Below are 24880 nucleotides of genomic sequence, written 5' to 3' on the forward strand. Positions count from 1 at the left end.
CACATTCGAGGCCAGCCTGGGCAACTTAGCAAGGCCCTGAGCGACTCAGACCCTGTCTTTAATAAAACATTAAAAAGGGGGCTGGGACGTGGCTCAGTGGTTCAGCACCCCTGAATCCAATCCCTGGTACCAATTAAAAAAAAAAAAAAGTCTGATGCGCTTGTAAAGCAGCACCTTTCCTTCCCTGGTGGCCTGGCCCGACGCAGAGCATCTCAGATGATTTAAAATACCGTTTATTCACAACCTCAGTGTGAGGCAGCGTCCGTCTACTTGGCCATGTCGATCAGGCTCTGCAGGGAGGTGGGCACCCACGTCTTCTCGCCCTGGACGAATACCACCCCTCGGTCGATGTAGATCACGATGCGGCCGAAGGTGTAGAGCTGCTTCCCCTCGTGCCGCTTGCCGATGACGGGCATGAACACGATGTTGTGCTCCTCGGCCTTGGTCTCGATGAGGTCCTTGAAGTTCATGGGCACAGAGCTGGCGGCCACACCGATGCCCCTCTGGGCCATGTTCTCGGCCTCCCGGCGCTCCTGCATAGCCTCGTACTGGAAGTCCTTCCTCCGCTCCGTGTGGGTGAGGTAGGCGATGTTCTCCCGCGCTCCCGGCTGCATGTAGGCACCTGACAGGGAGGGAGGAAGGGCGTGAGGAGGAGATGCAGCAGGCCCACAAAGGGACGGTGGCTTGGTCCAGGCTGGGTGTGCCCAGCACTGTGACTCACCCCAGGGCAGCTCTGCCTGAGACTCGAGCAACTTTGGGGGAGTTTGGATGCCTGGACAGTATCACAAAAATCAGTCTGTAGATTTCAGACCGATATCTGATAAGCAAATATTCAATATAAAATGAAGTGTCCACAAGGTTTTATCCTGACAGCTGGCGACCTTGACAGGCCCGGCCCTGTCCAAGGAGCCACCCTACACGCTGGTGGCTCTGGGCACCTTGGGAACATGCTCGTTCTCGGCATGGCCATCAGGCACGCGGCTCTGCTCCGTAACACCGCCTGCTTTAACTTACCCACTTAGGTCCCTGACCCTAGAACGACAGAGGACCACAAATGCTGAGGCCTCCAGGCAGGGGACACCTCTGGGAACATGAGACCTGGGGTGCGGCGGAGAAATGTCTAGAGCAGGTGGAAGCGGAGACAGCCCCTGAGGACCTGGACAGGGAGAGCAGCACGGGAGCCTCTCCGCCTCCTTAATCAGCCTGCGAGTCCAGCTGTGCTCAGGAAACGGGTGGACACAATTGAAAGGAAACAGAAACCGCAGTCCCCGCGCCAGCCTGCAGCGCTGTGTCCTGAGCAAGCTGGGCCGCAGAAGCACAGGAAGTGAGGTGGGCGCCCGTCTGCGCTGAGTCGGCCAAGCAGCAACGTGGCCTTGGCTCACATGTGGGCACATCAGCTCAGGATTGGTGACGCTCCCAAGCGTCAAAACGTGAGCATACGATTGCCTTGTGATCCAGGCAGCACGACAGACCCGGAACTGAGCAGTGACCCGTCCTCCTACAGCAGACAGCGGCTCCTGAGGGCCGTGCCCAAGCCCCAACTTGTGCCAACCCCTGGTGATGGGAGGAACGCAGATCCAGGGAGGTTAAGCAGCTACTCCATGTGGGAATGGCCCCTGACCTCGCCCCGAGCCATGGTGCATCAGCAGCGTGCCCAAGGCCAACCAGCTGGCCGGCTGGGGAGCCTCGCAGGCCCCACACCACAGTGGCGACAGGCGGCACCAGCACTGGGGCAGCAGCACCAGAATCCAGCTTGTCAGCCTCACTGTGAGGGACGTGCCCTGCCAGCTGTGGCACGGGGAGCATGGGGGTCCTCACTCACCGACATTCGAGGACACCGCCCTGTTCATGATGTCCAGTGCTTCATTAAACTTGTCCTTGACGGACGGGTGGGCCAGCACCTGGTCTGAGAACATGGACTTCCAGCCCAGGTACCACTTGGTGATCTCCTCGTAATTGGGGCCATTACTGAGCCAGGAGCACAGCACCTGCCAAAGAGCAGAGACCTGTACCAGGGCGACAGCAGGAGCGGCTGTCCAGAGGGCCACTGTATGGATGCCGGGCCTGCCGGCTGTGACACCACGTGACAGGGGTTTCTAGGAGCTGAAAAGTGGCACTCGAGCGTGGATTCTGAGCCAGCCTGTGACTAAGTGCCCTCGTGGGAAACCTGCTGCGCCTTGGCCTCCGTGTCGCGGCGGGGACGTCACAGTCCCTCCCCCACGGGGCCGTGAGCAGTTGAGCCGCCATAAAGATCAGCAGCTGGCACCTGACATGCTGGAGGACTGGGGGCCACTGTCAGGACGTGGACAAGGCCGCCCCCTTGGCGGTGTATGTTCAAGTGTGGTCACAGCTGCAGTCAGGCCCGACCAGACCATTAAGTGACTGTCCCCACGCTACCACCTCTCCTCCCACAGCAAAGCCGAGCCAAGCACACCTGCAGCCACTTGGGGAAGAAGTGCTTCTCGAGGAGCCCCACCAGGCTGGAGACCGAGATCATGCCCTCCCAGTCGATGACCCAGTAGAAAGCGTCCATGTGCTGCTGGTGGGGGTTGATGACCAGCTCGCCCAGACACATGCCTGCAAGAGAAGCCGCCCGCGCTCGCTCTCCTGCCAGCAAAGCCACAGACAGCGGGCTCTGACCTGCTTTCAAAGGTCAATTCTAAGCTCTCGACATGGCAACAGCAATTCTTAAAAATCATTTGTTTCTCTTACCCAAAAATAACTCCCTAGAAATTCAGAAGATGACACTACGACCATTTCAGAACACCAGTGGCCGTGCTTTGCCAGAGCCGGAAAAGCCACGCGGCACAGGGACCCAAAGACCCCGCGGCAGGCCTTCAGGCACTGCCAGATAAACGGCAGAAAGACCCGCGTGGCATTCACACTCAGCCTCCACCTGCGGTGCCACCCGTCTCACAGTGCGAGACGGTGTGCCAGCATCTCTGTGGGACAAGAGGCCAGGCTTCACCTAACCACCGCTGGGCACGGGGCCAAGGAACCGGAGCCACGGCATCAGTGCCTTCCCCATCCCCTCACCCAGCTTGGGCACGATGTTCTTGACCATGAACGCCTCCCAGGAGCCGGGGGTGAAGACGTCCTTCCAGGGCTGGAGGATGAGCTTGGCCGAGGAGTCGCTGGGGTGCCACTTCTGCAGGGCGCTGGACAGCTTGCTGCGGATGGGGGAGTAGAGCGGCTCCAGGCGCGCCTGCATGAGCGGCAGCCACGGGTGGATCCAGGAGTGGATGGGGACCGTGTCCGTCAGGGGGTTCCAGTTGTCCACCTGCAGGGAAAGGAGAGAAGCGGCTCCTGCAGCCTGGGGGTGTCGCGACCCCACCTGTGCAGCTGTGGGCAGGTGCTGTCCTCCAGGCAGGAGGCCCCGTCGCCTGGCCAAGGGCCACGGCCCTTTCCACTTTCTGTTTCCTGGTACTGGGGACTGAACCCAGGGCACTCTGCCACTCAGCCACGCTGGTTTTAGACAGGGCCACACTAAGTTGCTGGCCGTGAACCCGCTGAGCTCACTGGCCCGTGCCGCTGTGCTCAGCAGTCCTTGCCACTCGTGTAGATGACAGTCTTCCCTCCATGGCCACCAGGGTGCCGTGTGGGCAGTTTGCACTTCATTTCCCCTGAAGAGACACCACCCAACAAACAGAGCCACGCAACTATTCAATCTCAGAACCTCGCAGGGCTAACGTCAGTGAAGACCCCAAGAAAAGGCAGTCCCTCTCGAAGGCTGGGGACGGGCTGGAGCAGCGCCACAGGACAGAGCGGGGACAGCCCTTTTCACCGCAGGCGCTCTGACAGCACTGAGGCGGGAGGCGTGCTCCCTGGTCCCCAGGGCCCCTGCCCCAGCCGCCCACCTCCTTCTGCAGCTTGGGGAAGACGAGCTGGTCCAAGATGTTGTCCAGGATCCACACGGGGATGATGTGCGCCCAGCTGTCCAGGAAGTCCACCATCGGCTCGCAGTTCCTCGGCTGCCACTGGTTGATGATGTTTCGAACAAAGGGCATCCAGACTTCCCAGATGAGCCTGCGGCGGGCAGAGGCAGCCTCATGAGCTGGCCGATGGGCTTCCGAGCTCACCTCACCACCCCCGGAGGAAGAAGGGAAAGCAAAGCGAGCACAACCCGCGTGGCCTACCTGCTGGCCCTCGCAGCCTGGGCCTCCCTGGCGGTGCCCACTCGCCTGGCAGGTCTGCTGCAAATGACAGGCTCGCAGACCCCAGGAGAAGGCTCCTTTCCAGATGTCAGGTGCTGTCCTCCCTAGAGCTCTCTACCCACAGCTGAGACCTCTGACCTCTGGGCCGTAGCTTGATGTCCCCTCCTCTGAGTGTCCTCTGTCCCGATTCCCACTCCAAGTGAGTACCTGCCCTTCCTGCTCACTACCACGTCCCAGCGAGCATCCTGCACTACTTCCTGTCATCTGCCTCATCCTCTGCACCCTGGACCAGAGCTGGCTGTCGTCTTCTGAGCGAGGCCCAGCGCCCAGCACGTGGGTGGCACTCAACTGACACTTGACAAGTGGGCTGAGCAGGGGACTGAGTGGTTCCCAGAGCAGAACCAGCATGCACCAGGGCTGGCAAGGGCCGGCACCCCAGGCGCCCACCGCGGTACCTGTGGAAGGCGTCTGCGGAGAGGTCCTGACCGCTGTGGGACAGCAGCTGGTCATTCTCCAGGAGGCTCTTCCACTTGGAGATGATCTCGGTGCCGTAGGTGCAGTCCTGAGGGGAAGCGGGGCATCAGCCGGCCCTCCCGCCCGGCCCCCCGCAGCAGGGGCGCGGCCCACCCGGGGCGAGCAGGCCCCCGGCTCACTTTGAGGGGATCCCAGTCCTTGAAGTAGTCCTTCATGAGCGGGTAGACGACGGCCACGGCCAGGTCCACGCGGTCCGACATGCGGTACTCCTCGTAGTACTTGTCCTGCAGGGTCTGGAAGACGCGGGCGCACTCGTCCAGGGTGAGGGGGCTGGCGCAGCCGGGCTGCATGCGGCGCTCGCACTCCTCCACCATCTCCAGCACCCTGCCCAGGTTGGAGATGACGCGCTCCTCGTGCGCCAGGGCCTCGGCCGTCTTCTCCAGCTCGTGCGACAGGTTCACCACCATGTCCCGCTCGTACTGCAGCTGCCGGTCGTTCTGGATGATCTCCTGCTCCGTGAGCTCGATGAGCAGCTGCAGGTTGTGCTCCAGCTCGGGCAGGGCGAAGCCGGGGGCCTTGGCCTCCTTGCCGGGCAGTGGCGGCAGCTGGGACTGCGGCGGGAGCCCGTCGTCGGGCACGTTGTGCTTGTGGCTGATCTGGCTGTAGCTGTAGTAGACCTTCTGCTCCCGGCCCGTCATGTCAATGACCTGCGGCAGGGTGCAGGGGACAGGCTGCCCATTAGACACGGCGCCAGCAGCAGCGCCCGAGCCACAGCTGGGCAGCGTCCATGGGGGCTCCGTGGGGGCAGGTCAGAGGAGCTCGGGACAAAAGGGTGCGGAGGGCATGGGGCTGGGTCCCTCTGAAGGGTCCAGCGGAGGACTTCAAGGAACAGGGACTGGGCAGCAGCAAAGGAGATGGCTTCACAGAAGGACAGAGCTACGCCGATGAAAGCAGGAAACGAGACCCGGTCACCAAAGTGCCATTTGGTAAGAACCACGCACAGACGCACAGGGAGAGACCTACAAGGACGCACGCCAAGGTTAACTGGCAATCTGTGGGAGGATGGGAACTAGCCATGTTTTCATTCTCTGAATTTCCTAATCTCTTAAAATGCCTACACATTACTCTCAGAATAATTTTTTTAAGACTATAAATACAACAAACGTAGTTATTGGACAAAGGCAACTTAGGAATGAACTGATTCTAAATTCCCGGAAAACTGAGGAAACGTGACCTGTGCCTCTGAACAATCATTTGTCACTTTAAACCAGAGCGACCCCTGAGCCACTTGCATTAGAGTCCCTCGGAAAACCCACAGCACCCAGGGCTTCAGCCTAGATCCACCAACTCCTGCTCGCTGGGTGGACCCGGACACCCCGTTCCTCGATGTCCCGGATAACACGACGCACACGTGCTGGGGTTGAGGACCCCACGCGAGCTTCCGTGGGCCGGTGACGTGCGTCCTCCACCCACCACACGGCTCCCCGCTGCTCTCCGGCTCCTGGGAGGTGATGGAATGGGCGTTCCCAGTGTGCACGAGTGGCTGAGGGCCCCGTCAGAGCTGGTGGGTCCAAACCCACATCCTGGTCAGTATGGCTCCCTGGCCACCCACCCAGAGGTGGTGAAGGAGTGGCCGCAGCCTCCGGGGCTGCAGCAGCCCTAAGCGTGGGCCACAGCCACATGGAGCCTGCCGTGCTGGAGGGAACCCAAGGCAGAGGAGCCAGGGCCAAGGAAGCCAGGGCCCAGTGGCCTGTAGCCCTGAGCAGCCCAGCCGGGGCCCAGTGAGCAGGGGAAACATTTGGGGCAGACCTGAATGGAAGCTGCTGGAAGGTTCAGACTCCAGGGCCGGCCCTCAGAGCTGACACCCTCCACGACCTGATTAGCATTTATCTGGACCCCAGAACCGCATCAGCCCCTAGCCGAGCACACGCAGGCAGCGACCTGCTATCAGGCCTCTTTCCTCCTCACCTGGTGAAGCCCACTCCCCTCACCCTGCTGCTCTTACTGTCCCTGAATTTCATTCTTCAAAATTTTGAGACAAGAACCTGGAGATTGGTGGTGAGCTGCTGGGTCTGCTGTGACACCAGAGCACAAAGACCTCATGAAGAGCTGCACGAAGTGTCCCCTAACGTGACCAGCTGCTGGCACTAAACAGGCTTTCTCAGCGGCAGAGACCCACGGCTTACACAGACCCGTCCGCCAGCAGAAGCAGAAAGTCCAGTGTCCCCTCACACACGGTTTCATCAGCATGAGTGCCCTGACAACCCTCCCGCTCCTGGTCAGTGCTGGTGCCAGCTTCCCAGCATGGGAGGCCTGGGGACTTGGGCGTTCTTTAACTTGGTGACTTCTAGGAACGTCGCCTCAGCCTCAAATAAAGCCACACACACTAATCTGCCCCTGAAAGAAAGCCGAAGGTCTGGCAACAGAGGCAGGTCAGGAAGATCCCGCCCCCTCCTTAAGAACAAGATGCCCACAGGCGTTTTAATGACAGGAATGCCAGTTACACCAGGGCAGAGGAGGGTAGGAGAAAAGCAGCAGCCTGAGAGAAGAGCCCTGGAACACGCCCAGGAAGCACTCGGCCTGGCTGATGTTTTCCAGCGCCCGAGACCAGGTGTGCAAGGGCCCCGTACCTTGACCTGAGAAAGTTCCTTCTGAGGAGCCGCCAGCTTCTTGCTAACCCTGCCCTTGGCCTTCAGCTCTTCCACCGTCTTGTAGGAGTACTTGGGCTTCTTCTTGCTTCCACTGGGGTCTTTCCTCCACTGGCTCAGCTCCTTCTGAAACTCCTGAACCAGAGGGATGCAGTCAGCCTCCACAGGAAGCGCCACTTCTTACAGCAGGTGGGGTCTGAAGCCATTGGGACAGTCACCCGCTCAGATCGGTACCCAAGCTGCATGAAGGACTGTGCATGTGTAACACTAAGACCACCTCCGGACACCCACCCTCTCACAGGCAGGTGCACCACACGCCCCACATCCTGCTGCGGGACCAACACCTGTGGGCTCGTGACCAGCCCCTGGCCCAGAGTCGTCAGGTGCACGCCATCAGCGCCTCCTCCCCCAAGCAGGGGACGGTGGTAACGAGACAGTGGCAGATGCTCCTGGCAGCATTCTGCCTTGCTCACGAGTGCCGGGGACAGTAGTGCTGTCCTTCTGCAGCTGGAGGGAAGCCGCATGGCTGCTGCAGCTGGCTCCTTACCACGCCAGGACCCAAACCACGGAGGCCTGGTGCGGCCACCACCTCCCTCTCCGTGGGGACTGTCGCTTCCCGGACTCCCACTCGTCCACCCCAGAGCTTCTCGCCCCCTTCCTCTGGCCTCCCCCGCCCGCTGCCCTCTCCCTGGTGCAGGGCCCTCCCTTCCACCGGGCCGCCAATGGAACAGCCAGCCCCCAGCACACGCCATCTCCCCTCCCCGCTCCCTTCCCCATGCTGGGGATGGAGCCCAGGGCCAGAGCTGCACCCCCAGTTCTTGTTTTTTGAGACGGGGTCTTGTTCAGTTGTTGAGAGTCATGCTAAACTACAGAGGCTGGCCTCGAACTTACAACCCTCCTACCTCAGCCTCCTGAGTGACTGGGATCACACGGCCGTCCCCGCACACCGTAGCTGCCTGCCTACGTCTGTCCCTGCCCAACAGGCTCTGTGTCCGCTCAGGCACACCCAGTCCACAGCAGGGCACCCAGCATTCAGCAGGTGCCACAAACACCCAGTGACTGACGGAAGGCACGCGAGGTCGGACAGGCGGCCACCTGCATGCACAGGACACCCCACGTCTCCCAGCGTCCGCTCACCTCCTCGGCTTCCTCCTCTGAGTCCACGGCGGGGAAGTCGTGCAGGGACTGGGTGGTCCGCTCTGAGCCGTAGGCTCCCACAGCTCCTTTCCCCTTCCGCTGCTTGGCTTCGATGGGGTTGATGATTCCTGCCGGTTCAGCACAGGGCGGAGAGCGGCTTCAGACCCAACCCTCGGGGGCGAGAATAAGCCGCGTGAGGAACACGATCCTGGCTCCCTGAACAAATGCCACTGCCCAGGAGGGAGCCTGTGGCCTGACCTTGGAACAGGGTCCACGTCCCACTGGCTCTGCAAGTTCTGAGCATCTGTGCCAACCATCTGCTGGCCTTGGGTCACTGATGTCCTAAACACAGATTCCATTTCTACTCAGCTCTGTTCTAGTGGCCGGGAAGAGGGAACTCAGGATGGGAAACCTGCCGCTTGGCTCACTCGGAAGGCTCAGGTCTGGAGGTGCGGGCGCCTACGTGCTGCACATCAGGCGGGACTGCTCGCCCCGTGCCCCGCAGCTCACACCCTGGCCACGAGCGAGAGGCTGTTCTCGGGAAGGGTTCACGAGCGGGACTGGAGCTCAGTGGGGATCCCTGGTAGTGGGTTAAGAGCTCAGGGTCACCCTGCCCTCCTCCTACCGTACTCTCCACTCAGTACTCTTAACCACTAGACTGGGGTTTCCACTACAGAGAACACGCCAGACTCCATCCGGCTGGGACTCACTTATGGGAAGTAGCTCAGAAGGGGGACGTTCCTGCGGGAAGGGAAGCCATGATCGATGTGCATGGCTGTGTCTCAAGATGAGCTGCGGAGAGGGACAGCAACTCGCTGGGCTGGTATGAGAGGACCAGAGGAGACTGCAGCTGAGCCACCACGGGACCTGCCCAGTCACAGCCGCACATCTCCAGCTACCACCAGGCCACTCGGTGTTTTACTCACACTCATGAATTCTGTGGGGAGGTGGGTACTGGGGATTGAACCCAGGTGCTTTGCTACTGAGCCACATCCCAGTTTTTATTTTTTATTTTGAGGCAGGGACTAAGTTGCTGAGGGCCTCACTATATTACTGAGGCTGGCCTCGGAACTGAGACCTCCTGCTTCAGCCTCCCAATTCTCAAGTGTGTGCCGCCACACCCAGTTTTTTTTTGTTGTTGTGTTTGTTTGTTTACTGAAACCCTTGTGAGCAGGCTCACAAACTCCAATGCCTTCAGGGCTCCAGAAAGCTCACATAATGAGCACAGTGTGTAGAGGTTCTAGATGAAGGCCACATGAAGGTCCAGGGACCGCTATGATTCAGCTAAACTCTTAAGCAAAATACAGAATTTTAAGTGAAACAGGCTGATGTCTAAATATTGGCAACTAAGTTTTCTTTGGAAACATAAGTCGGGCCAAAAGGAAGTGTCACTTCAGCCTGGTTTAAGACCTTAGCCCCTTTCTCTCACTCAAATTTAAGAATTTTGTTTAACCTGAATTTTGAGAAAGCAAGGGAGCTGAGAAGCACAACCATCCTGCTCCCGCAAACGAGGCCAGAGTCGATGCACCCTCAAAAGGGAAAAGGCAGAGGGAGCCAGCCCTCCCGAGCCCCCACGCCCAGCCTCCCCACAGCACGCCAGGGCGCTGCTCCGTACCCTGCGCATTCTTCCCAAGGCCCCGCCCGGGCACGTAGCCCATCTTCTGAAGGAGCTTCTGCCCAATTCCTTTTGTGTGTCTTTCCCAGCTGCCAAAGTCCATGAAAGATTTGGTTCCTCCTGCAAAACCTTTCTGGCTGGGCTTAAAATTGCCACCCTGCAAAGAAGAATAACCAAAGTTTAGTTGTTAGAAAAATCTAAGAAAGCCCGGCCCAGGAGAAAATGGCCCAGCAGCTGCACAGCATTAGGGGAAAAGGCAGTATGAGCCAAAAACGCATCAGTGACCGCAAGGCGCCATGGGCCCCGCCGAGCTGCCCCTGCGAGGACGCGCCTGAGCCACAATAGAGGGCAGGACTCGTGACAATCCTGCGATAAGGACTCTACCGTTTTTAACTTCTTTGGTCCAAAATCCTTAGGGAAGTCTTCCTGCTTCATGGGTTTCTCTTCATCATCAGAATCTTCCAGCTCTGCCTCCTCAGCTGCCCCTTTCTTGAGCCCCGCACTGATGAAGTTGACGGGTGCAGAGTAGTCTCGGGCCCTGCAGGCGGACACAGATCCCTGGTCTGTGAAGTCGCCCTGCCTGGAAACTTGGCTCACGAGGAGGTCCTTAGAGCGGACTCCATTTTAAAAGAGTGACATGTTTATTTGAGCTGGGGTTGTAGGTCAGTGGTACAGTGTTTGGCTAGCATGTGTAAGGCGCTGGGTTCCCGTCGCAGTACCACATATAAATAAATAAAATCAAGGCCCATTGAAAACTAAAAAACTGTTTAAGAAAAAAAAAAAAAGAGTAACACATTTCTTTCTATGTCAGTGTATCAGACAGACACCAGGCCAGGCTTTGTGTGATCACATTTAACATTTTATACTTTGAACGTTCAATTAAAATCCATGGCTGAAGAGACATCAATATCAATAGACAGTTGATTATGAATTCACAATACAACTCAATAATCCAATTTTCATTTTACATTTTTAAAACCTAATTACCTTAGAAGTATTTGTTGTAGACATTATTTCAAGTCCAATGATAAAACAGGAGTAAAAATTCAAATAGATAAAAATCATACACAAGGGCTGGGGTTGTGGCTCAGTGGTAGAGCACTTGCCTCGCATGTGTGAGGTGCTGGGTTTGATCCTCAGCACCACATTAAAAATAAATAAACAAAGGTATTACGTCTGTCTGCAACTAAAAAAATTTTTTTTAAATCATACACAAGAAAAATTAAGATTATAAGGATGTAAAGTACGTTAATAATTATATTAATTTAACTTAGAAGCTTCATACCCACTGAATTCATTTAAATATGAAAACTATAAAAAAAAAAAAAAAAAAAACAGGAAATTAACCTTGTGAAATGTACTAATTTAAACTGTGACTGCTTCAGGAACACATGGTAAGTCACTGACCCAGTTCCTTTGTGTGGTCAGAGGAACACAGAAAAAGTGTCCTGGGATACTGCAAAAGAGTAATGCTTAATAAAATGACTGACCTAGTCACTAAACACCCCACGGCAGCAACAGAGTCCAGGGAACCTTTTCCTAAAAGATGCAACAATTTGGGGGTTTTTCTGGGTTCCATTGCCAGCTTGGATCCTGCCTCACTGTGCGATTTGGGGTCAGTATCCTTGTGGACACCTCGGGCCTCCAGCCAAGGGCCTCTGTACACCCACCCTGTCCCACCACCAACAACGAGGAGGATAATGATCCCGTTCTCCTAAGGTAAATGTGCCCAGGCTGTGAAGTCCTCACAACGAGTAGCCAATGTCTGTGGGCTACTCCTACCAGCTTAAGACCATGCGATCCTTGACCCCTGATGCATGTATCATATGCCTTTAAACTTCCTGTGGGTGAGAAGAGGTGAACTGATCCCTGGGCTCTTTCTCCCTTGGCCTCTTTGGAAAAAGACATGATCTCAATGGGCAAAGCCTGCAGTCCACAGTCCACATGGGTCAGTGAGTTGAGGCCAGCACGAGCAACACTCCCACCCCCCGGGAGAAGACCTCGAGCCTAAATTCTCATCAGCTGGCCACCGTCCTAGCCCCCCCTGCCACACCTCTGCTGGGCCCACTGCCTTGGCCTCCTCAGACCTCGCTGCCTTCCACTGTGCAGCCCGCAACAGGCCCCCCTCTCCACAACCCCTTCTCAAGTCCCTCACCCCTCCCGCCCAGGCTGTGCCCTCAGTGCCCTCGTGGACACCTCGGGCCTCCAGCCAAGGGCCCTACACTCACCCTGTCCCACCACCCTAGCTGCCTTCTATTTCTCTATGAGCTTAAGGTCACTTCTCCAGGGAACTCTTTCCTGACCTCCCAGAAGACAACGAATACCCTTTGGGGCATTTTTCTCCCCTCCTGTCCTAAATCATAGTTACAAAATCTGATCGAGAGTGTAGATCACTACCCATCTTCATCCACCAGAGTCTGGGCTCCAGGAAGGTGGGTAGAGCAGAAGTCCAAGTACACAGTGACTGTTCAGCGAACACGTGCTGCTGGTGAATCAGTGAAGGAGCAGCAGCTAGACCGAGAGGCAAGCGCACCTCCCGTGGAGTAGCCAGGGCCTCCAGGAGGCCAGGGGAGACGTGACCCCAGGGCAGCGTCCCTCCCACTCCACCCTCCCCTGTCCCTAAGGCAGTACCGTTTGCCTCCAAAACTGGGCCTCTCCTCATCGGAGTCACGCTCGGCCCACACCCCGTAGGTGGCCTCTTCCTTGGTCTGCCAGTGGCGCTGCCGGTTGGGGTTGAACTCATTCTGGAGATCCCAGTCGGTGATCTCAAAGTTCTCCCGCTCGTCGTCATCATCCTCCACGCGGCCTTCCCCGTCCCGGTACAAGTGGGACAGCGACATGGCCAGTCACTAAAGGAAGGGACAAAAAGGACACAGTGTATGCTGAGTCCTGGAGGCAGCAGCACGAGGATTTCTGGGAGTTTCTACTCCTGGCTGCCGTCAACACTTCCTCCAAATTCAAAGTTCATCAAAATCACTGTTACTATTCAACAAATCACACATTATTTCAGAAAAACAATCAGCACTAAGTGATGAGATCTGGGGCTAAATGATGAGATCTGCCTCTTTCTTAAATTAATAACTGCACCAACATTAAACAAAGCTTTCACAGAGGATTCAACAAGGCACTTAAAAACACTGAGCACTGGGCTTGGTCACACACCTATAATCCCAGCAACGTGGGAGGCTGAGGCAGGAGGTTCGTGAGTTCAAAGTCAGATTCAGCAACTTAGTGAGACCCTAAACAACTTTGCAAGACACAGTCTCAAAAGGGCTGGGATGTGGCTCAGTAGTTAAGTGTTCCTGGGTTCAATCCCTGCTACTAAAAAATAAAAAATAAGTTTTTTAAAATTAAAAACCACTGAGCTCACAGCAAGTGCCCAAGAAACAATAGCTTCTACTGCAGTTCCATGATTAGGTTCATCAACCTTAATACTGTTGAACTAGGGACCAAATTTAGCAAAGTGACTTCAATCAGGCACATTAAAATCACAGCCTGAATTCAAACCCAATTCTACCAGATACACAGTGTGTGAACATCAGTGCACCAAACGTGCCAAGCACGATGCTCTCCGTAGTAACACACTCATTACGTGACAGCCACTGTGTTCTTGTCTACTGGCTGCTGCAAGTGGCCTTTAGGGCCTGGGAGATCACTGTTTCCTCAGGCGGTATAAACTCTGTCGGCTGTCAGAGTTCTCCCTCCTTCTCGCTGGGACACTGGCTGAACGCAGCCAGTTCCAAACTCATCCTGGAGTGCATGGTGGGAAAAGTTCTCACAGGAGGTATTAAGTCCCAGACACAGGAGACTGGGTCACCCTGCTGCCTCCTTGAGCACAGGGCACGGCGGAAATCCCAGGGCAATCACGAGCTACGGAGCCCACGGAGATGCCAAGTACATCAGGGCATTTCTGCAAGAATACTCTCAGCACGTCCATGCTTCCGGTCAGAAGAACGAGACCAAGCGAAGGGAAGCAAGGCCCAAGCCAGGCCTCGGACTTGTCTCTACTGCCGTCTAGGCTCCGGAGCAGGGTCGATCCCTAACTCGGCCCAGGCCGGGACTCCCTGGTGACCCCGAGCTGCGCTATCCCTCTTCGGGCCGGGGCAGAGCTGTCTGCCAAACGGACCCCACAGCGGCAGGGCCGCGGCCCGCCTTCCCCTCGGCCTCGCCTCACTCCCAGCAGCACAGAGGACCCCGCTACCCTCCTGCTTACCTCTACGAGCCGCCCAGCGCACCAAACCACGCTCCCCACCCGCGCTAAAAGCCTTCCTCTGCGGCCACCGGAACCCGGATGTACCTGGGCCGGCGCGCCGGAAGTGACGTTTACAACAGCGGAAGTGTCGCTCTGGTTTCCATGGCAGCTCTAGAACGCTAGAGCGGGCCAGTCCCTGCGGCAGCGGGCTGAGTTGGTAGAAAAGAGAGGCCGAGTCGCAGGACCCGAGTGGCCGGGGAGGAGTTCCCGCCGCGTCTGCCTCCCCGCCGCGCCCGCCGGGCCTGGGGGGACTGGCAAGGAGGTCGCTGAGCCACCTCGGCCTAAGGAGCCGCCTGTGCCGGGCCGCGATCCTAACTCCGTACCGCGGCGATGATGTAGGGTCAGCTCCCAAGAGGGGAGTGACAGCGCAGCCGGGGACACGGCATCCACACGAGAATGGCGAAAGTCAAGCTGCGCCTCCGGAATCCCGGGCCCTCGGCGCAGGCCCCGGCGTGGGCTCCGCAGTCGCCTGGTGCCGGAGTTGGGGTGGTGAAGGACTGAAGGGGCCACGCCTGGGGCGCCCCGGTGTGCGCCCCGGGATTATTTCCCGTCTTCGTTCCCGACAGACGGGTAAATACAGCCCTTCATCCACTGATCCAACCTAAACGTGCCGCCTGTGCGAGGCCTAACGGAAAAAATGAGCAGGATGGGAACCGCCCTCCCAGGGGGGCGCCCGGGCAGGACTTCCCATCCTGCTTCTGACGCTGGGGACCGCAGCAAGGCCTTACATCTCTCAGCGTTTTGGGGTTTTTTTGTTTTTGTTTTTGTTTTCCTTTCCTGAAAACTGGTTGAGGACTCAGTAAGATGAAACGTGTAGGCAATGAAGACTGTAGCTGGCACACAGTAGGTGATAGGATATGTTGGTTGTTCTCGCTCACCTCTCATATATGTGTCCAAAAAGCACTAGACCTGGTGTACTTTCCACGGTTGCTACGAATTCAACAAAAACCTACCTGAAGCCAGTTACAAATGGGTATCTCAGGAACGGGGACTGGGACTTAATGGTCTTGGTGTCCACAGCAATACGTGGAGGCGCTGTGCCTGACACATGGCATGTACTCTGGAAAGAAGCTGGATCCTGGGGTCATAGGTAGCTCAGGAGAAGGTGAAAGGGAGAGTCTAACACAGCAAACTCCACAAGGAGCAGATTGAGGGAGACAAGGAGAAAAGATAGTGCTTTGAGTCTAGACCTGAAACTATGCACAGGTGTATGTCTTAGAGCCAACAATAAAAGGAAGTTTGGCTTCTCCGTGTTTATGGCTCTAGGACTTCAGAGCTGCAGTGAGTTTGATCACAGGGGCAGCCGATGCCAGTGGATTTGCTTCATCAAATGCACCTCAGCGTGTGGTTTTGGAGAAGGGGACTTTATGGACTGTTGTGGGACGGTGAAGAGTGCAGACTTTGATCAAGTGACCAGAGTGTGCACGGTCAGGGGGCGGACAAAGTGAAGTCATGCACCACTTGTTAAAGTGCCCAAAGTCCCAGCATTGCTCCTGTCTTAGTCCTGCCAAGGACTCATAATCTAATCGGGAAGACAGATCAGACAAAGCCAAGTAAAGGGACAGTCTACAAAAGAGCTAGCCTGTAACCTTAGAAAATACCACGAAAGTCGCCCAAATACCTGCAATTGCTGCACTCTGAAGACAGAGACATGACAAGTAAACACAACATGCGGTTCTGCAGTGGAGCCTGATGCTGTCGAGGAAGTTGTTGGAATAACTGGAAAAGTTTGAATGAGGTCTAGGATTCCACGGTTGCGATGTCTATGTTAATTTCCTGATGTTTTAAATTTTTTTATTTTATAGATTGATTGATTGATTGATTTTTGGTACCTGGGATTGAACTCGGGGCACTCCACCACTGAGCCACCTCCCCAGCCCTATTTTGTATTTTATTTAGAGACAGGGTCTCACTGAGTTGCTCAGGGCCTCGCTGTTGCTGAGGCTGGCTTTGAGCTCGCGATCCTCCTGCCTTCCAAGCTGCTGCAATGACAGGCGTTCGCCACTGTGCCTGGCTTAATTTCCTGATTTTAATGGTTATCCACTGGTTATTTCAGGGACTATATGCTTGTTTGTTGGAAATACAAAAGCACTTAGAGGTGGCAGAGCTTCACGTGGGCAGCTTAATATCAAACGATTGAAGAAAATTGTTACTCCTTGTACTTATAATTTTTTTTTTTGGGTGGTGCTGGGGATTGAACCTAGGGCCTTGTGCATGCAAAGCAAGCACTTTACCAACTGAGCTATATCCCCAGCCCCTGTACTTATAACTTTTGTGTGATTTTTGAAAATGAAGACTCTGGAGTAAAAATTTCAAGTCACCCCTTTGCTACTTCATAGATGTGGGACAACAAACATGAAAGCAGGTTGTTTCCCCTTTCACTGCCTGAGTTTCCTCATCTGTAAATTGGGGATAATGACAGAACTGCTCAAAGAGAGTTGTTTTCAGATTAACAACCCCAAAAGCCGAGGCTAACTAACCCACGAAATCTCCTAGCATGGAGAGAACTTACTGCTTGGTTCTTTTATTTAAAAACTATTGTATATTTTCATTTAAAACCCAGCATCTTACCTCTGCACAGGAGGCCTCTCAGCCTCAAGGATCCTGGCTTTTCAGGATTTCTAAGCTCCATGGCCCAGTCTTTGGAAATGCAAGGAGAGAAAGCAACCTAAGTTTTAGATTCAGGGTCTTGTGTCCCTCACCTCATCATTTCCGGTCTCTTCTCAGAAAAACTCTTGCTTGGGGACTTGGGGACATCCAGTCCCGTGTCTAGGTTCCCAATGAGGTGCTCAGACAAGTGGCCTGCCCAGAAGAGGTTGCCAAGCAACAAGGCTGCTCGGCAGGAGTCCACAGGGCCCTCTGACACTCATTGGGCCATATCGGCACTTTCTCAGACGAGGCCATGGGGGAGCTCTGGCAGAGAGCAGCGCCAGCCCCCCATGGCGAGTTTGAGGACAGAGCTGGGCCTGGAACCCAGGAGTTGAGACTTGAAGCTGGTGCTTTCTCCATGACACCACGCACAGGGCCCCATGTTCTTACTGCTAGCTTATCTCTCTGGGCTAATCTTAGACTGATTTTTAGGCATTCAGAGTCAAGATCAAAACCCTCCTATCTTCAGTTCCTCAAATCTTCAAAGACAGTTTCCTTTACCCCCCTGCTACTGCCCACACCGCTGACCGCTCCCTTATGCAGCCTGTGGCACACGGCATACTTTCCACGTTGCCTCCAAAAGAATTTTGGGGATAAAAAAAAAAAAAAAAAAAAAAAAAAAGCTTTGCACAGCTACAACTTTAAATAGGTTGATACCATAGAAACAATCCTTAAGTGGCGTGGCAAACTGATATATTTAAAGTCTAGCACATGTACTTTTTCTAGGACAGTGACATTATGCAGTTGCACATGGCTCGTTCTTATTTTGAAGTTTGTCACAAAAATATATATGGTGTCCTGAACTTGGCAGAATTGAAAACCCAGATTGGCTGAGATTAGCAAACTTGATTTCTAACTGCGCCTTGCAGATGGTTTCTACTTATATTTCAAGAGCTTGTGAAAACTCTGTCCTTAAATAGAAAGGTGGGATTTAAGATTCCACAGACCTCGGACATCATTGGTAAAGCAAGCACCCCCACAAGGCGCAGCCATTCATTCATTAACAGTGTTTCTGGAGGGGGGATCTGGGGATTGAGCCCAGGGGTGCTTAACCACTGAGCCACATCCCCGGCTCTATTTTGTATTTTATTTAGAGACAGGGTCTCACTGAGTTGCTGAGCACCTCACTAAATTGCTGAGGCTGGCTTTGAACTCACAATCCTCGCGCCTCAGCCTCCTGAGCTGCTGGGACTACAGGCGTGTCCACCGTGCCCAGCTTATTAACAAATACTGAACAAGTACTCTTTGTCTATTGCAATGTAACAGTGACCTCGACACTTAGCACTTGAAACAACAGAAAACACCTCACGCCACTTTGGGCAGGGAGTGGGGAGTGACTGAGCCAGGTGCCCCAACTCAGGGTCTCTCGTGGCTTACAGTCATCCGAAGGTTTGACCGGGGACGAATCATCCACAGGTCTCAGTTCCCTGCTGTGGAACCTCCACGTAGGGCTGCTCAGTGTCCTCAAGACATAGTGACTTCCTTCCTTCAGAACAAGTGACCCAAGAACCATCCAGGAGGAAACCTCAAGGCCCTTTGTGACCTGGTCTCAGAAGTCACACACCGACCGTCATCTCTGCAATTTCGTTTTGGTTACACAGCCCTATTTAGGGCCACCAGAGTTAGCTAATAAAATAACCCAGTTATGTGTGAATTTCAGGTTAACTGAATACTCTTTTTGTATTCATATTATGCAGGATTGTAAAATACTAAAAATCATTCATTGTCTTATCTGGAACTTAGATGTAACCGTAAGTCCTCTATTTAGTCTGGACCCTCGTCCTGTTAAGTGCAGGAAGGAACAACATCCCTATGGGGGGGCAGACACCAGGAAGCTGTCTTTACTGGGGGCCGTGTTGGAAGCCAACTGCCACCATCTGTGGCTGGAAGTGGCTGTCAATGGTGATAAATGACCAGCAATTTTAAAAAATGGTTCCTGCTTTCATGGGGTTCACAGCCTATTGAGTAAGAACAACTTGAACCAACCCAGCAGGAAAATAAATACAAAACCTTCATAAAGTGCTTCAGAGAGAAGTACCTGACGCTTGGGGTGGGAAAGGGTCATCAGAACAGCTTTGTACTGGGCAGGGGTGGGGTGAGGGTGCATGCCAGTAGTCCCAGCAACTCAGGAGGCTGAGGCAGGAGGATCACAAGTTTGAGGCCAGCTTCAGCAACTCAGTGAGGCCTTACACAACTTAGTGAGACCTTGACTCAAAAAATAAAAAGAGGTTGGGGATATGGCTAAGCACCCCTGGGTTCAATCCCTGGTACAAAAAAAAAAAAAAAAAATAGCTGCTTTTATTCTATAGATTGAGACTTTCCACATGAGCTATCTGTATGGGTGTGTAAGAGGCTGAGAGGATTCTGTTGCTGAAAGAAGGAATGAAAACCCTGAAATGGGTGGCTTGAACCCTACCAAAATTCATAAACACACACAAAGGAGTGCGTGTAAAACTGGTGAAGAGTAATAAAGTGTGTAGTTCACAGTATTGAACCAAAGTCTGCTTCCTGGCTGTGCTATTGTAGCACAGGGTGTCTGGGTGAAGGATCCATGGCACTCTGTACTAGTTTGGCAACTTCCTATGAGTCAATACTTACTTCTAAATAAAAACTTAATACTAACAATCTGCTGAGGAAAGAAAAAAGCTGTTACAAGTGAAGCAAGATCAGAATAATCCCACCTGTCATCCCAGGGGCTCGGGAGGCTGAGGCAGGAGGATCGAGAGTTCAAAGCCGGCCTCAGCAACAGTGAGGCCCTCAGCAACTCAGTGAGACCCTGTCTCTAAATAAAATATATACAAAGGGCCAGGGATGTGGTTCAGTGGTTAAGCACCCCTGGGTTCAATCCCTGGTACAAAAAGAAAAAAAAGAAAAAGAAAACCAGAATAATTCAGACTTGTGGAAGGCCTGGCTGGAGGAGGGCCTGGTGGATGAGCCAGGGTCTTCCCAGACGGAACAGAACTCTTGTGGATTATTATTCTGAGCAGAGCTCAGAACAGAGAATGAGTCAGACGGGTGAGAGGTGTCCGCCTGACTCCAGACCCAAATTTGAGGTTAGCGAAGGCTGGAACACCCCCGTGGTAGGAGTTGTCATCCCTGGCTCCACGTCAGAGGTTGGGGAGACCCCTGAAGAAGCCGGGGTGTCTAGTGCCCTCGCCGGTGAAGGGCTTGAATCACTGGAGATTAGTGTCCAGGAAAGGTGGGTTCACATTTTGTACCCCAGATGAAGAAAGGAAGGAAACATTCTGGTGACGTCGGTGCATCCGGGAGATCTGAAAGTCACTTCAAACCTGCAGGTGACGCTGTCTCTTTTTGGTTTTTGGCTGTGGTGGATGGTATGTTCTAAAGGTGGCTGCAGGGGCCTGGTCCGGGTCACATCTCCTCTGCGAGATGACCTTGCCACCCACCGTCAGTCTGTCCCTCTTTGACTGTAGAAAGGCTCAATGGCTATGTGGATAAACAGAGGCGGAAGTGACTCCATGCCAGTGCCTGGCACATCCTTTGAGCTCCTCTGCTTTCGGCCTCTCAGAACATCTGCTCAGGGAGAAGCCGGGGCCATGGAAGAAGCCCGACTTCCCTGGACCACATCATTGTAAGGAGGCCCAAGCTCGTCACGCAGGGAGGTGACATAGAGAGGCCCAGGAAGCTTCTAGATGCTCCAACCGAGAAGCCTCCAGATGGTACAAGTCCCAGCCAACATCTGCCTGGAGACCTTCCAGCTCGCTCTGTTAATCCCAGAACTGAGCCGTTTAACAAGTGGTTCTCAGCGACTCTGCTGTGGGCAGGCTCACGGGGCAGCCGGAGGGGAGGGGGACAGGAAGGTCTGAAACCTGGTGTCCTCTGCTACCGGGTCAGCGGGGTCGTGATCTTCCTGTGTCCTTAACTCTGCCGAGGGTCCCCCCACCAACCCCGGAGGGTTAGACCTAGAGGAAGAGAGGGTTTTGGGTGGTGGTTGTTTGTGTGGGTTTTTTTTTTTTTTTAACTGGAAACTTGCCAGCGCCTTGGCTCAGGAAGGTTGGCAGCCGTTGGGATCAGTCACTCCATTTGGCAAATGGACAACAGACGTCCCAGAGCCACCGGCTGTGACTGCATCTGGCTGGCCATCAGGTGGGTAAACACGCAGCCTGAGGAGAGGACACGGATGGGGTCAGGGCCCACCCCTTCCTTCAGGACGGTAATAAAGTCCTAAGCGCCACGGTCTAGGCCCCGCAAGCCTGCAGTACTCAGCTTCACCCAGCTGGACTTTTCTTACCCGTTATGGTTTGGATGCGAGGTGTCCCTCGAAAACCCATGTATGAGAAAATGCAAGAAAGTTTCAGGGTGCGACATGGGATTGTGAGCCTCCACCTGGTCAGCACGTGGTCCACCTGAATGGATCCACTGAGTGGTGACTGTGGGCAGGTGGGGTGGGGAGCAGGGGAGGAGGGTCACTGGCGGCACGTTGGTGGGGCTTATGGTTTGTGTCTAGTGAAGGGAGTGCTCTCCTGGGTGCTCCCGGACCCCCACGCCCTCCCGCCATGATGTCCTTCCACCCCTCCAGCCGGTGGAATGGAATGGAGTCCGCCTTCTGTGGACTGAACCACCAGCCCCCAAATACGCTCTTCCTCATCTAAAAATCGTTCTTGTCTGACCTTCTGGTTGTTGAGAATGGGGTGCCATCTGTGCAGCCCTCTTGTATAAACAAGCTATTCTGTGAACCGGACCCCCAGGAAAAGGGCGTGCAAGCGCCAAGGATGCCAGCAGCCACAGGGCGCCTTCCAGGGCCAATAAGGGTCAAATGGGATGCGCTGGGCCCCGGGCTTATCAAGGCTGTTCAGAGATGTCTACCTGAGGAATGTGCAGCTGTCCAGAGACCCATCTATCAAGGACAGGGGGGCCTAACCCTGACCCCTCTCCCTCATCATTCACCCCTTCCCTCCTCCCTGCTCCCTCCAGGACCGTTCAGTTTTGGCGGGACCCAATAAGATTCAAATAAAGTGGAGGGGCCAAGCCAAAAGAGGACAAATATTTAGCTGTGTGAATTTTAACCAATAATGTACAGGTCCGTGTGTGTGAATGCTGGAAAAAGCTCTTAAATAGAGCGCTTTCTCGCCCCTCGGGGCCGCTCCCTCCACCCAGCCATTGTATCGGTCTGAGGGGCTGGTTGCATGTGGCAGGCACACAACCCGGGGCCCAGGGTTATGCCACGTGCATCTAAAGATGGCGACTGGCAGAGAGCAAACGGCGTCCTGATTATGCCTGGAGAGAGGCAGGAAGCGTTTACAATTGGCTGTATTATAATCAGTTCAGCCGCCTAGCGCGTGGACAGATAAACTTTTTACATGTATGCTCCAGCGAGTGACTGCTTGACCTTTAACAGGATTGGATGGACATATCTGGTTACAATTGCTTATGCATGAGACTGCTTATATATTGAGGGTGTTTTCTGAATAAAGGGGAAGCTGCTTCATGAACCTCTGACGTGTATGTGTCTTCCGTCCCGCTGGTCGGGCCGTAAGAGTTGCGGTCCAGGCTCGAGCTTGCTTTAATAAAACCTCGTCATGTGCCCTGCACTACCGTGTGTTCACTTTGACTCTCCGGGGATTAGTTGGAATGGGACCCTAACATGGTCACTTAAAAAAAAAAAAAAAAAAAAAAAAAACCTGACTAAAGCGTGGCCTCCTTCTGGATGTCTCATCTTTTGAGGACAGCAGAGTCCTCACCCAATGTCCCCATTTTACAGAAGAGGAAAGCGGAGGTTAGAGAAGTGAGTTCCAACCTTCCCAGGGGTGGACTGGTTCCAGAATCCCCCTGGATACCCAAATCCGCAAATCCAATCCCTTCTGTAAAATGGTATAGCATGGGCATGTAACCTCCATGACCAGGTACAGAGTGCCCTCGGTCACACAGCTGGTAAACGGCATGGCCAAGGTGTGACCTCCTTTCTCTCTGACACCAAAGCCGATCAAAAGTGAAGTACCGAGTACAAGGTTTCCACCTACAGCAGGTTAAAGAATCAGAAGAGACAGTGCTCGGTATCCTCACTGGACAGTGGAGGGTCCAGGGCACAAGGGATGACTGGCTCATTGCCCCAAGGAACCACCAAGGAGAGCTTAGGGACGAGGCTCCAGTTTCATGGTGTGGTCAAATTTCTGCCCCAATCAGGGTACACATGTGGAGTCTGTCAAAAAATTAATGTCAGCTAGGGTGGCACACACCTGTCATCCCAGCAGCTCGGGAGGCTGGGGCAGGAGGATCACAAATTTGAGGCCAGCCTCAACAACTTAGTGAGGCCCTAAGCAACTCAGCAAGACCCTGTCTCTAAGTAAAGTATAAAAAAGGGCTGGGGCTGGGGCTCAGTGCCCCTGGGTTCAATCTGCAGTACCAAAGTGGGGAAAAGAGAGAGAGAGAGAAGAGAAAGAGAGGAAAAAAGTGGCTCTAGAATACAGGCCACTGTCATAGGAGGTGGGGTCCGCTCTGCTGCATTCACACTGGAAAATCGGTGTGTGGTTTGTCAAAGTCCATTTTAGAAGAGTCTAACCAGTGATATTTTATGCGTCATTAAAATTATATATTTTTAAACATAAATAGTCATCCCTGGGTATCTTGGATTGGTTGCAGGACACCCCATAACCAAAATCTGCACATGCGCAAGTCTCTTGTATGACATGGTGTAGCATTTGCAAACAGTTTGGAGGTGCTGGGGATCCAACCCAGGGCCTTGTGCATGCTACAAAGGGCTCTCCCTCAGAGCTGCACCCCCAGTCTTCCCATAGACTTTAAATCATCTCTAGGTGACTTATAATACCCAATGCAGTGTAAATGCTGTATAAACAGCTGTCATTCTGTATTGTTCAGGGAATAATGACCAGAAAGAAAGTCTGTGCACGCTCAGCACAGATGTGACTTTTTCTGCCAAGTGTGTTTGATCCCGGTTGGCTGAATCTGCAGATGTGGACCCTGTGGTTACAGAGGACTATGCTTACCTGCATGGAGATTCACACGCACACTCTGGAATACTGTGTTCTAGCAGGAAAGGGCTGGCATTAGGAAAGGGATGTCGAGAGAAGTACTAAGGGGACCTCCTGGGTTTTACTATGAATTCTTCTGATTATTTTGTGACAACATGTTCATGAATCAAGGAAAGTGGACTGGGAGTGGATTCTGAGACTGGCGTTTTCAGCAGACAACCTAGTCCTGCCACCTGGGGTCTGGACACAGACTCTGTTCCTTTCTCTCCTCTGCTTCTCTTTTCCTTTGCTCTTCATGTTTTCCCGGGCAGTTCTGCGCCTGCCCCGTGTCTCCAAGGCTGGAATTCTCCTAACAGCTGTGAACGGCGGCCAGAACGGTAACTGCTCCACTTTGTGCTTTGAATGGAGCCCTTACTGCTCTGCTCTGTGACTTCTGGGTATCTGGGATTGACACAGGGGGACTCGACCACTGAGCCACATCCCCAGCCCGATTTTGCATTTTATTTAGAGACAGAGTCTCGTCAAGTTGCTTAGGGCCTCGCTAAATTGATGAGGCTGGCTTTGAACTTGTGATCCTCCTGCCTCAGCCTCCGCGGGGATGACAGGCGTGTGTCACTGCCCCCAGCGGAGAAGCTAACTCTTAAAGGACTGAGAGTTTGTATTTGTTTTAAAGTCTTTTAAATGATTACTTCATTTAACTGTTTACATAAACAACTGTTATTTAAGTGATAATATAGTCGACACCCTACATATACGTGACTAGATCTACGTATATATCTGAGAACTAGATTTATATAAGCCTTGTCTAAGTGTTAGGCAAAACTTTGTAAAATGAAAGTTTATATGCCTTTACCTGCAAGATGACCAATAAGTGCTCTCTTTTATACATTGTGTCTGACACAGAAGGGCCACACTACCACTTGAACACCTGTTTGCTTTGACTAAGTCTATTTCCGATCACTAACACCGTTTCCTCGAGGTATAAGAGATTTAAGGCTCTC

At 53.9% G+C, this 24880-nt stretch overlaps 1 protein-coding gene across 1 annotated transcript; it reads right to left on the reverse strand.

Moving 5' to 3' along the window:
* Nucleotides 1-266: 266 nt before the first annotated feature.
* On the reverse strand, nucleotides 267-14402 carry TFIP11 (tuftelin interacting protein 11; the record flags this gene model as incomplete). The annotated part of the gene is made up of 13 exons (XM_079151316.1): nucleotides 14242-14402; nucleotides 12660-12877; nucleotides 10413-10566; nucleotides 10029-10185; nucleotides 8414-8541; nucleotides 7259-7411; nucleotides 4808-5335; nucleotides 4610-4716; nucleotides 3858-4026; nucleotides 3037-3280; nucleotides 2435-2577; nucleotides 1823-1988; nucleotides 267-622 (listed from the first exon to the last, which is right to left on the reverse strand). The coding sequence occupies exons 2-13, from the start codon at nucleotides 12866-12868 to the stop codon at nucleotides 267-269; spliced, it is 2514 nt and encodes an 837-aa protein (XP_079007442.1). The 5' UTR covers nucleotides 12869-12877; nucleotides 14242-14402.
* Between the last annotated feature and the right edge of the window lie 10478 nt (nucleotides 14403-24880).

Source organism: Sciurus vulgaris (assembly GCF_902686455.1).
Source record: "Sciurus vulgaris genome assembly, chromosome: 8".
Taxonomy (NCBI): Eukaryota; Metazoa; Chordata; class Mammalia; order Rodentia; family Sciuridae; genus Sciurus; species Sciurus vulgaris.